Source organism: Hibiscus syriacus, unplaced genomic scaffold, assembly GCF_006381635.1.
Source record: "Hibiscus syriacus cultivar Baekdansim isolate YM2019G1 unplaced genomic scaffold, ASM638163v2 tig00002799_pilon, whole genome shotgun sequence".
Classification (NCBI taxonomy): Eukaryota; Viridiplantae; Streptophyta; class Magnoliopsida; order Malvales; family Malvaceae; genus Hibiscus; species Hibiscus syriacus.
In genome coordinates this window covers 1,557,091-1,570,463 of record NW_024061945.1, presented here as the reverse complement: position 1 = coordinate 1,570,463, position 13,373 = coordinate 1,557,091, and the positions used below count along the sequence as shown (strand labels likewise).

General features: G+C 37.0%; 1 protein-coding gene and 1 pseudogene across 1 annotated transcript; one reads left to right on the top strand and one right to left on the bottom strand.

Moving 5' to 3' along the window:
* Positions 1-2,613: 2,613 nt before the first annotated feature.
* LOC120151267 lies at positions 2,614-4,352 on the bottom strand (annotated as a pseudogene).
* Positions 4,353-4,837: 485 nt separating this feature from the next.
* Positions 4,838-5,610, top strand: LOC120151256 (protein DMP2-like). Its single transcript, XM_039163773.1, has one exon. The coding sequence runs from the start codon at positions 4,838-4,840 to the stop codon at positions 5,432-5,434; it is 597 nt and encodes a 198-aa protein (XP_039019704.1). The 3' UTR covers positions 5,435-5,610.
* Positions 5,611-13,373: the final 7,763 nt, after the last annotated feature.

Sequence of the window (13,373 nt, the reverse complement as noted above, 5' to 3'; positions counted from 1 at the left end):
AAAGTACTTATCTCGTGAACCTATCGATTGGGTTCACTTGAAAACTGTTGAGAGTTGGTTGCCATGGTTGAAATCAATTCCCTTGCTGTTGTTGGGGTCATATTGACTAATGATCTTCTACTGATGACATCCACCATTTTCATCTCCATTGGTAAAAGACCTTCATAAAAGTATTGAATTAACGTTTGCTCACTTAATACGTGTTGCGGACAATGTGCGCAAAGCTTTTTAAATCGTTCTTAATAGTCATAAAGACTTTCTTCGGTCTTTTGTTGAATGGAAAGAATGCTCCTTCGTAACTCGCTTGCTTTAGCCGCTGGAAAGAATCTGTCAAGAAAAATTCAATTTCTGTCAGCCCATGAATTAACAGAATTATGAGGTAAATAAAATAACCAATTTTTAGCCAAGTCGGCTAAAGAGAAAGGGAAAGATCTCAATTTAATTTGATCTTCGATAACTCCCTGTGGTTTCATGCTAGTGCAAACCATGTTGAATTCCAACAAGTGTTTGTGCGGATCTTCAGTGGGAAAGCCGTGGAAAGTAGGAAGAAGATGAACAAGTCTCGTCTTTAATTGAAAAGGAGTCCCGCCATTAGGACAATTGATGATAATGGCATCTGAGTGATAGGAGTTATGGCTAGCTCTCAGATCATTTGTTCTTTTTCTTCTGCCATCGGGATTTGATTTTGTTTCTGCTCTTGTTCTTCTTGGCTTTTCCTTTTTTCTCGAAGCGTTTGTGCGTGGATTCTTTGTGCTCGAGCTTCGATCTCTGGATCTAGATCTGCTAATTCACCTGGGTTTCTTCTGGTCATAAATCAAAAATTAGAAAAATAAATCAGTATTTGCCGTTAATCCCCGACAACGGAGCCAATTTGATAACCGTCGTTTTGCTATCAAAATAATTCTTGGCTTCTTAATAAAAAGGAAAATGTAGTATAGAGAAGCAAGGTCAATCCACAAGGACTATGGTTTTTGTGATTTAGTAAAACTCTTTGATTTAGAGGATGATAGAATTCCAGATGAAGTTGAATAGATATAATAAAATAAAATAAATAATTATAATTTAAAAATAATAATAAAAAAGGGAAAATAATAAAATAATAAGTAATAGTAGTAAAGATATTTAAAAGTTGCTTTTAAAATAAAAGATAATTAAAGAAAAGAAAATAATTAAATAAATAATCTAAGAGATTGAGATAAAGAGAAACTTATAGTAAAAGCAGCCTCAGACTTCAGTTTTGCCTCAAATTCCTCGGATCATCGAAACAGATTTTTACTTCAAGATTCACGTCGGCTTACAATGAAAATTCTTCGTTGTCAACTCGGATTGTGTCGTTTTAACAATAACTGATTTCGATCTCAATTTCCTCTTAGCAAACAATTTTGCTAAATGTGTTCTTAGGAAGTCGAATATGCTTCAATAAGCAAATCCTTCTTCAAACGTTAACCATAACAATATCCTGACCAATGTCAAAACTGTTTTGATTTGAAAAGTAAGCTCAGAAAACAAAGAGAAAAATCCGAAGTGATATAAGTACCTTATAATTATCACGTTTGGAATTGAGCATTCGCTTTAGTCTTCGGCTTGAAAGAAAATTAGCTAAGCATGACCAAAGTCATACTTAGCATAACTGAAAAGTATGTAAAAATATAGAGAAAGCTAAAGAGAAAAAGAAGATTTTATTCTCAAATGAGAGAGATATGTTTCTAGGCTCACTCTTAAAGGGTATTTATAGCCTTCAAATTCCTAAAAACAAGCTAAAAATAATTCCTAAAATAATAACTTAAATCCTAATTAAAACTCTTAAAACTATTTAAACTAAAATACCTAAAACAAATATAAAATAAAATACTATTTAGAATAATATTCTAAATCCTAATTAAAATACTAAAACATATTTAAACTAAAATACAAAGATAAAATATAATATTTAAAATATTATCCTAAAACTTGATTAAAATACTAAAACCTATTTAAACTAAAATACCTAAAACAAAGATAAAAAAATATTATCCTAAAACTTGAGTTTAATTCAAATCTGAATTGTAAACGTGCGGTCAATCCATTCGTGCTTCTAGAAACACTGATTGGATCTTCTAAAAGGTGCTAACGTCGTCGCCTCGTCGGATGTTTCATGCCCACTAATCCAGCTTCGATTCCGAAAATAAAAAAACTACAGAATTCTGTCCTTTTAGTGAAATTTCCAGAATTTAACGTCCTGCACAGAAAATGAAACAAAACGAACAAATAAGCCACAAAAACCAATGATTAAGGAGTAATTTAAAAGTAAAATATTAACTAAATTAAATACTTATCAGATTCCTTTCGTTCTACTTGAATTGAAAGTGTGATGCTTCATTCCGTTCTACTTTATTCACTTTTTTTACGGAAAAGACACTGAAGACAATGACCATGCTTTGGTGTTGAACCCACGATAAAGAATCGTGAAACAAATTTTCAAGATACGCTTGATTTCGGTCGCATAGACAAAACCAGACTCTAAATCTTGGCAACAAAAAATTGAACTCACTGCAAACTTTTGATGTGAATGAACATTCAAAAAAATCTAAAAAACAATCTATTCCATAACAACAAGGTGAAACAAATCAAATACTAGCAGCATAATTGAAACATTTGGTCCGCATCACCACAAAGTAAGTTGAACACAGCTCCCTCGCGGCCGAAATGCCCTACTCTACCAATTCTATGCAAGTAAACCTCACAACCAGGCTCCATACGGTTGTCATGTTTCACAGGAAGATCATAGTTGATGACCAAATTAACCTGTTGTTGATCAAAACCCCGGGCAAGAAGATCCGTTGAAACGAGGACTTGAGTCAAACCATCTTTAAACTCTTTGAATATCTTGTATCGGTAAGCTTGATTGAGAGCACCTTGAATTGTGGTAACAACATAACCAAGCTCAACAAGTGATCTATGCAACGTACTAACACTGTTCCTTGTGCGTACAAATATTATTGTCTGCCCTAGGCATTCTCCAAATTCAAAAATCCTCTCTTTGATCACCATAACCTTGGAAAGTTCATCTAGAACATTTACCTTGTAATGCTTCATCGACTCCAATGATAGTTCTTTTTTCTTGACAAAAAGTTGATTATGATCTCTCTTGACGATCTTTGATACAAAATTCTTTACAGTCTCACTAAATGTGCACAGAACAAGAGAATCTGGCAGTGAGAACTCATCCCCTGAATATCCTTCATTATTCTCAATGAGTCATCTTTAAATCCATCCTCAGCTAACATGTGATCCGCTTCATCAAACACAAGAATCTTCACATTACTCGCACCCAATTGCTTTGTCGACATCCACTTATTAATAGTGCCAGGAGTACCAATAACTACTTGAGCTGTAATAGGTGGTCTTTTATTAATGGGAATATAGTTAGAACTATCCATTGGAATAGCACATTCAAATGTTATCCCAGTATGCTTCACCATCTTCCTAAGAACTTCCAGATTCTAAATAGCCAATTCTCTTGTGGGACAAATACAAATTGCTTGAGGAGCTTTTAGGTTTGGATCAACACGAAATAGAATTCCAAGAGTAAAGCAAGTGGTTTTCCCAAAACCATTATGGGCTTGAGCAATTAAACCCAAGTAAGGAGGCATCAGAATCATCGGCAAACTAATAGCTTGAATTTTACTAGGCTTTTCAAATTTCATCTCAATATATAACCCTTTCAATAATTCAGGGGATAGATTCAATTCCTCGAACGTCAAAGCTGATGTATACGGTGTACCGCCTGATGTAACGGCGTTGATGTTGGAGTCCTCGGGTTCATCGAGGAACTTGTTGATCTTTTTATTCTCGTCGATTGTTAGGTTTTCAACTCCCAACTTCGCCGCACTTTTTCCTTCCGATGTTGAGGAAGTGCTCGATTCTTTTGGAGCATCGTCTTCCAATTCGGCCATCGAATAGGCGCCTCGGTGGTCTTTTTGGTTTCTTGAGGCATTAGTGCCTCGGCGGAGGTGGCAGTCAAAGTGGTGGAGTTAGTGGCCAAGGTCGTGGCTAAGGCGGCGCGAACTGTGCGACTGCGTAGGGTCCCCAAAAAATAGGCCCCAAAAAAGTATATATATAGTGGCGTTTTTCCAATAAACGCCACTATAGATGGACCTATTGCGACATTTTTCAAAAAAAAATGCCACTGTTATTACGGCTTTATTGATAAAACGCCATTATAGATGGATCTATCGCGGCGTTTGTCAAAAAAACACCACTATTGTTGCCACAAAATCGAATATATCTAAAAAATAGGGGCCCATTTATAAGAATTTGTACAGGGCCCCCGAAAACCCAACCACGACCCTGTTAGTGGCGGTTTCAGCCATGAAGTTGTAGAAATTAATGGAACAAACGGGAAGTTGTAGAATTCATGGCAGCTGAGTCAGCAGTTTGATGACTAGACCCATTGTGCACCACGAGTGAAAAAACAAAAAGAAAGAAAGTCTAGAAGCGTGAAACCAAAATTCCCATAACTTTGGCGAAAGATACTGATGGAATATTAGAGCAAAGAAATAGTAACTTGAGGAATGAAGAACTCTTTTATTCAGTAATGTATACAGAGATTTATATACAGCGAATCATATGAATACAAAGTATGTTAACTGCCCAACAACAAGATAACCACTTTAGCTAATTAATTTTTAACAATCTAACAACTATTTGTTTCATCTAATAGACTCGATCGAATATGCACTCCTAGTTGAAAGAGTCACCTCCGTAATCAACCTTTACAATATCTTATTTGAGTTAATTAGTTAATTGATCAAATACCGATAATTATAAAAATATAGCTTAAAAATGAGAAAAAGAAATGAACTCCAAGCTTAAAGCAAAAGTGGGGGCAAAGCCATCAACTTCGATTTCGGACAGAACATTGACAGGTCTTGGGAACCTTATCAAGCTCCTTCCGACCGGAACCGTGTTCATGTTCCAGTTCCTTAACCCTGTCTTAACCAACTACGGCCATTGCAGCCCTGTGAACAAGGTCCTCACCAGCATCCTCATTGCCCTTTGTGGCTTCTCTTGTGCTTTCTCTTGCTTTACCGACAGTTACAAAGACGGTGACGGCATGGTTCATTACGGTATCACCACCGTTAACGGTCTCTGGCCGTCTTCGGGTTCGGATTCGGTGGAGTTATCGAAGTACAAGCTGAGGGTTGGTGATTTCGTTCATGCGTTTTTCTCCGTCATTGTGTTTGCTGTTCTGTCCCTGTTGGATTCCAACACCGTGCAGTGTTTCTATCCATCTTTTGAGTCCACCGAAAAGGTTCTGCTCATGGCTTTGCCGCCGGTTATCGGAGCGATTTCGGGATCGGTTTTCCTCGTGTTTCCGAACACTCGACATGGTATTGGCTACCCTTCGACTTCGTCGAGTGATGCGCCGGATAACTCATCGGACGACAACTAGAATGGATTTGCTTCGTCGTTAATTAATACATGAACCGGTTATTTTGCTCGAGTAAACTTTTTATTTGTTATTTTGAATTTGTTTGTATGTATCAAATTGTAATTGTTTTATAATATGGTTTTGCGTGTAAAATGTTTGATAAAGTTGATTTATGATGTGACACATAAATTTATGTATGAGTCAACACTAATTTATGAAATAATTGATTTATAATTTTAATATTTTAGATTCAAGTCTTATTATGTATCAACTTATGTATATGAAAAAGAATTATAAACATTTATACTTAATATTTGACATAATAGTTATTTTAATCTTAATATTTTAAAATATTTTAGCATTCAATGTTTATTTTTATCAAAATAACCATTTTTTAACCAAAATATCATTTTTTGATAGAAACAATTAACTAACAATCAAAATTAATATTTTAAAATGACACATTCACACATATTTAAGTATTTAATGGGCATAACTAACTTACTTCAGCAGTTAAATGAATCGTTGTTGTTCTTATATTTTATAGGACTCCTAATGTCTTTAGTATATTTTTTTATTTTTATAATTGAGTCCTTTAATTTTTTTTTTATAATTGAAGCCCTTAATTTTTGTAATCATGTTTTTTATCTTTATAATTGAGGTCCTTAATTCTTTAAATCTCACTTTTTTACATTTATAATTGATGACTTTAAGTTTTTTAATCCTACTTTGTACTTTTATAATTGAGGTCCTAACTTTTTTAATCTTACTTTCTATCTTTATAAATGAGGACTCTAATTTTTTAATCTCACTTTTTTATTTTTATAATTATGGCCCTAATTTTTTCAATCTCATTTTTACTTATATAATTTAGGTCCCTAATTTTTTTAATCTCACTTTTTACCTTTAAAATTGAGGTCCCCACTTTTTTAATTTCACTTTTTACCTTTATAATTTTATAATTGAGGTCCTTAATTTTTTTTCAATCATACTTTTGACTTTTATAGTTTAAACCTCTAATTTAATCATTTTCTTTGATTTATTAATGTAATATTAAATTAATTATTCAAAGTAATAGAAAATACTTTCGTTTTATAAGGATCTATATTTTAGTTTCGCTCATTGTCCCGAAAATAAATGAGACAACTCTGACTATACCAAAGAAAAAGGCTCAAATTACCAGTAAGAAGAAAGGAAGCATCATCTTGCACTATAATGCAACTCAATAGTCTCAAACTCTCAAATGGTATAACTCAGATGGATTATTTCAATTTCAAAAGGAGTCCCACAAACATTCATTATTTCACAATACTCGGTTTTCGATATTAGAAGTTTAAGAGCGAGCATAACGTACATTAATACGCCGCTGGATCGGACTCCTACAAGAAGGGCAGTCTTTCATTCCCTGCTTCTCGTGTAGCTCGTTGCACGCGATGCAAACAGCCTGATGAGCACACGGGATAAACACCACCGACATCTCCTCCGAAAGGCACATCACGCATTCCCGTTCGCGTTTCACAACTCCTTTCCCTGAGAACTCGTGGAAATCTATCACCGTAAGAGGGGTTCGAGGTTCCTTTTGACCCGTACAGTGCCTGTTATCCGTAAACTTTCCAGCATAGCTTCCGTCGATGCCCCTTCAAAGCGCAGCAATTTTTGAAGAATCTGTCTTCAGTTTCAACTGAGAGATTTCCTTTCCGAGTCTCTGAATGTCCTCTTTGTATTTCTGCAAACTACTTTCGGCTTTTGACTTCACCATCTCCTCCTCCAATTTCGTTGAAGCCTCGATTTCTTCTCGTTCCTTTTGTACTAAGCAAGCGCGAGTAAGTATTTCTTCCTTCGCCTTTTCTTCGTGTTTCAATCTAGCCTGTGATAGTTTCCCTTTTCAATGAGAGTGGGACAATAACATATAAGCCATAATCATAAGAATCACCCTCAAATAGCCAAAGTTCATCTTCTTGAACAAACAAGAAGCATACCTCAGAATCCGGATTCACGGTGGCTTGAAACCGTATTTTGATATGTTGCATCCAATCAATTCGAGGAAAAAAAGAGGGCGAAAAGAAATATTGCTTAAAACAAGTTCTTCCAGCTGAGATTCCGTGAGATCACTCCAATCAGCATCTTGGAACCCATCAGCTTCTAGCTCCTCTCTAGATCGACTTGGCCAAATCTCAGAAGAACCTACCATGCTGGACAATCCCAGGTAGAGTTTTAATCCATTGCAATGATCTTCTCCTACACCACACAAGTCACATGCACTAGCCTGACCATGGTTTGGGTTGATGTCAAACTTCTCGGCACAAAATTCATAACTCGGACAACACCCGTTTTGAGGTGCAGTTATAATCTGATTCAGATCACCTAAAGGCAGATCAGCCCGGAACTTCCTCTTATTCCTACTACCTTTTTCTTGAATTGATATTCTTGAATTGATATCAATGGAGACACTGGATTATTACTACTACTACTACCTTTAAGAACCATAGATTCCATTTTTAAGCTGCATCCAAAACAAGAACAATGTAAATTCGTTTATCAAGCTATCAACCCAGATAAAATTACAATACAAAATCCAAAAATTGAAAATAAATTCTGGAATCACCATTTTTCCCAAATCCATTACAAAACCAAAACAGACCCTAAATCGGGCCTCAAGCCCGATCCAATACATATTACAAAACTCAAAATATAACCCAACCTAAAACCAATACCCAAACCCATTTTACAACCAGACCCTAACCCAATACCCCCCAGGCTCTAAAACTATAACCCAAACTATTTAAAACCCAATAGACCTGGAACCCGACCCGGCGCCCAACTAAGACCCGACCCAGGGCCCAACTAAGACCCGACCCGGGTCTAACTAGCCGCTCACTCCCCCCCAATCAACATGCACCTTCCTCTGCCCCAACCAGCAACCGCTTGTCTCTGCACCAATCTCGGCAAAACCACCCATGCATGTCGGCTGCCCCACTCCACGCCCCTGCAGAAACAAATACAAGCAAACAAAATAACAATGATTTGATTTTCTGTAAAAAAAAAAAGGTATAAGACCCATGAATTAAACATTGTAAAAGGGTCTGAAAATACTTTCTCTGGTTTTCGAAAAAAAGCTTTGTAACTCGGTTCTTCATCCGTTCAAACCAATAAACAAGATTTTTAAGATTACCTTTTCTAATTTCAAGTAGTAATATTTTTGATCCATTTCTTTTCTAGTTTTGAATCTCAGTAAAAAAAACTTTTTTTTAGTATTTTGAAAGATAACAAACAACGTTTTTAGTATAAAAAAAACAGTAAGCAAGGTTTTAAAAAAACCACTTTAGGTTTTCGAAGATAGTAGTAAACAGAAAAAAAAACATTTTTTTAGTTTCAAAATTAACTCATCCAAGAGTCTTTTTTACAGTAAAAAGGAGGTCGCCGGAGAAGTAGAAGAGTTTGAGTAGGTTTTCGGGTAGTTTACGAGCATTTTCGGCGTTTTTAGCACCTAAAGGGGACCTAGGTTAGTGGATCTACGTATTTTGGATGTTTTGGGGTGTCTTGGGTTTTTCAGCCGTCGTAATTTGGGGTGGTCGGCAATGGGCCGACCGATGAAAAGATGAGAGCGTTTATAGGGGGTTTTTTTTTTTTTTTTCTCATAACGTAACAGTTTACGACGTACCACGAAGGGAAACATTTACGAGTTTCAAAGAAATGTGGTCCAGATCTTTCTTTTTTCCTTCTTATTTTGCTTTGGAATCTTTTTCTTAATTTTAGTTACTTATCTAACGAAAATCCACGGTTCTCTACTTCGTTCTCACACTCGAGGAGATCTTAGATCTTACGTTTTTTCTTTTGAAGTTTACCTATTATAGTTCCTCATTTATCTTTTAGACCTGTACTGTTTTTCTCAACCGTTATCTTATTGTTCTAATATCGTCAAGTGTTCTTAGATCTACTGACCGATATACTTTTGTCTACTTCCGATCTGATCTACAGTCAAACACAAGGTTATCTGTATAATTTTGTCTTGATTCGTTAGATCTATTGTTTTCCACTGCGTTCTTTCCTACCTTTGACGTAGGAACTCTCACCGGAATCTCGTCGGAACTCCTTTACTCATTTCTTTTTAGTCGTAAGGTCCTTTATTTTCCGATCTAAAATCTCTCTTTCTATGAATATAATAACATAATTTCGTGTACATATTTGTTTTTTGCGAGATCTAATTTTTGCTTTTGTGATCACTCTGCCAAACACTAACGCATGTATTTCTCTCACACTTCTTCTCATTTGTTTAGCGTAAAATATTCACAAAATTTTAGAACTCTTGGCGATTCCCTCTTCATTTTCTCTCTCACGGAGATGATCCATTTAATACAATACATAAAAAAAATTCCTTCTTTGCTTTCAGATTTGCGGTTTCAGTTTTAGATTCAATCAGGCCAAGGTTCAGGTTTCGATTTTTGTTTATTATTGTCGCCCCGCTCTTTTTTAGATCTGATTCGTTGCATTTTATTGGATTCGGATTTCTAATTTCGGATGTTATTGATTTAATTTTCATTTTCTCTAAATATAGTTTAATTTCTGCTCATTTTGATTCTTTTTCCTGTTTTTCTTGATGACGTCTTAAACTTTCATAGAATTTGTTATTTACTTGAAAATCATTTTTGCTTTGAGTAGGATCTACGGGATCTATATTTTTGTACTTTTCTTTGAGTAGGTTTTACTGGATCTGTATTTTTTTCATTGTTCTAGATTCCTAGTATCTTATATGATTATCGATCTTTTAAGTAGGATATAAATCCAATCATTGGTTTGTAGCTGTTGGCCTTAAGTTTAGTAAGATAGTGTTAATTTGTCTTAAAATTCTATTAAGTAACCAACTAGGCTTCTTAGTACCCCTCAATCCTCTAGCGTTTTATTGGTGCATCTTCTGTCCTCTTTGGATTCTTTTTTCATAGTTCCTCATAGCTTCGACTATAGATGATTACTTGAGGTCATGTCATTCTTTTAGATCCCATAGGGCGCATAGGGGGAGGGCTCGACAGAGTGGTGTCAAGGAGTCTAGACTTAGAGTTTTTTCGTTGATTGTAGGCACATTAAATGCTAGGCTGCTGGAGCTGACCGACGTACTTAGTAATAGGAAAATAGATTTTGCATGTATTCAGGATACTAGGTGGAAAGGGGCTCGCGCCAAAGAGTGTAATGGGTACAAGTTGTGGTATTCAGGCGTTGATAACGCGAGAAATGGGGTGGGTATCTTGGTATCCTCTAGGCTCAAGGAAAATCTAGTTGAAATTTGTAGATACCGGGATAGGATCATGATGATTAAGGTTATTATAGAAGCAGAAGTGGTGAATGTCCTTTCAGTGTATGCCCCACACGTTGGCCTAGGGGAGGGGTAGACTTCAATGGCCATATAGGTAGTACAACCGACGGGTATGACGGTGTTCATGGGAGTTTCGGTTTTGGCAGTAGGAACGAGGAGGGACATACGTTGCTTGAATTTGCTACTGCACATGATTTGGTGGTCACTAACTCCTTCTTTAACAAGAGAGATGTGAACATGATTACGTTCCATAGCGAGGGACATTGTACCCAAATCAACTACATCCTGGTTCGAAATCGGGATCGATGGGCTTGCATTGACTGTAAGGTGTTCCCTAAAGAGGCATGTGCTTCACAACACAGATTGTTGGTTTTGATGTTCTGCGTATGACACGAGCGGAGCACTCATAAGGGGGCTAAACTTGGTAAACCTAGGATCCTTTGGAAGGACTTACATGGAGCGACAACTGATGACTTTAGGAGTAAGGTTTTGTCTAATACAGGTTTTGGAACTACAAACTCAAATAATGCAGATATGTTATGGAAAAATATGGAAAATTCCATCAGAGATGTGGGCATAAACACCCTTGGGTTGTCGATAGGGAAAGTCTAGGAGTATAAAGAATCGTGGTGATGGAACGATGAAGTCCAAACTAAGGTGAAGACAAAGCAAACTTGCTTCAAGAAGTATCTACACTGCAATGACGATGAAGAAAGATCGAGAGCTAAACAAAGATACAAGGAGGCAAAACGGGAAGACAAAAAATGGTGGCTAAAGCAAAGGATAAGGCATACGAGAAAACGTACAAGAGATTAGACACCAAGGAAGAACAAAACAACATCTTTAGGCTAGCAAAATCTAGGGAAAATATTAAGAAGGATCTAGGTAGCATTAGGTTTATTAAGGACAACAATGATGTTCTTTTAGTGAAAGATCGGGATATTAAGAGGGTTTGGTGTAGTTATTTCTTTGGCTTATTTAATGAATGTGTCTCTCCCCTGTAGAGATAGTACCGTTGATAGGTCAGCCGACCATCATACTACGGCCAATGACTGCCCTACAAGTAGGATTAGGTTTGAGGAAGTCAAAATGGCCCTTATAAAGATGGGGAGGGACAAAGTTGTCGGTCCATATCAAATTCCTATCATTGTGTGGTTGGCCCTAGGAGAAGAGGGAGTTAAGTGGTTGACCAACATCTTTAATATTATTTTAGAGACTTCCAAGATGCCAGAGGAGTGGAGAGAGTCTACGGTGATACCAATCTATAAGAATAAAGAAGATCCCTAACGTTGTGGCAACTACAGAGGAATTAAACTACTTAGCCATACCATGAAGCTATGGGAAAGGGTGATAGAGGCTAGGTTGAGGTAGGTTACTAGGGTTTCGGAAAACCAATTTGGCTTTATACGAGGCAGGTCTACTACGGAGGCGATTCATCTACTTCGACGGCTTATGGAGAAATACAGGGAAAAAAATAGAGATCTTCACATGGCGTTCATTGACCTTGAGAAGGCGTATGATAGTGTTCCCCGTGATACGATCTGGAAGACCTTGGAAACAAGACGGATCTCAACTGCTTATATTCGGGTGATTCGTGATATGTACTGTAGATATACTACATACGTCAGGACTACAGTTGGCGACACCGAGGCATTCCCGGTGGAAATCGGACTCCACCAGGGGTCGGATCTTAGCCCTTATATCTTCGCCTTGATTATGGATGATATCTATTGTGCGACACCAGACGGTGTTCCATGGTGTATGCTTTTCGCTGACGATATTGTCCTAGTTGCTGAAACAAAAACTGAGCTGAATAGTAAACTGGCTACGTGGAAGACTACTTTGGAAGAAAAAGGTCTAAGGATCAATATTGAAAAGAAAGAGTATTTATGTTCAAACTTCAGTGGGAACCAAAACTATGAAGATGTTGAAGTATGCATAGAAGGACACGTTCACCCCTCAAAGGATTGTTTCAAGTACCTAAGGTCTATGATACATAAAGATAGGGGTGTGGATGATGACGTTACACAACGTATAAAGGTGGGATGGCTAAAGTGGAGGGCTGCTACTGGAGTTTTGTGTGACAAGAAGGTGCCTCTAAAACTTAAGGGAAAATTTTATAAAATGGCAATAAGACCAGCGCTGCTGTATAGATCAGAATGTTGGTCAATCAAGAAGGATCACGTAAGGAGGATAGAGGATGGAGGCCTCAGAAATGAGAATTCTTCGATGGGCATGTGGTAAGACTCTGTGGGACCTGACACCAAACTCTGCTATTAGGATGTCCCTGGGGGTGGTGTCTGTATCCGAAAAATTGAGGGAGGGTACGGTGGTTTGGGCATGTCCTTAGGCGACAACCGTCGGATACAGTCAGGAGGGTAGAGTCGATTACAGTCAACGGTGCCAGAAGGAGAGGACGACCAAGGCGGAAGTGGGAATACTGCTTTAGATCTGATTTGAAGGATTTAGCCCTTACCGAGAACATGACCTCTGATAGGAAAGTATAGAGACTTAAGATCATGGTAGCCGAGTAGTGCGTGTCACATCCATAGAGTGTATCATCTATGTCTTCTTTTAATGCCTTTGTAGTAATTTCCATGACTACTACTTTTTATACGTCTCTGTAATTCGAATGTATGAAGGTTAAGAACT

Bases quoted from the DNA above. Each gene is read 5' to 3' on its own strand.
- LOC120151256 (XM_039163773.1), top strand. From the start codon at position 4,838: ATGAACTCCAAGCTTAAAGCAAAAGTGGGGGCAAAGCCATCAACTTCG.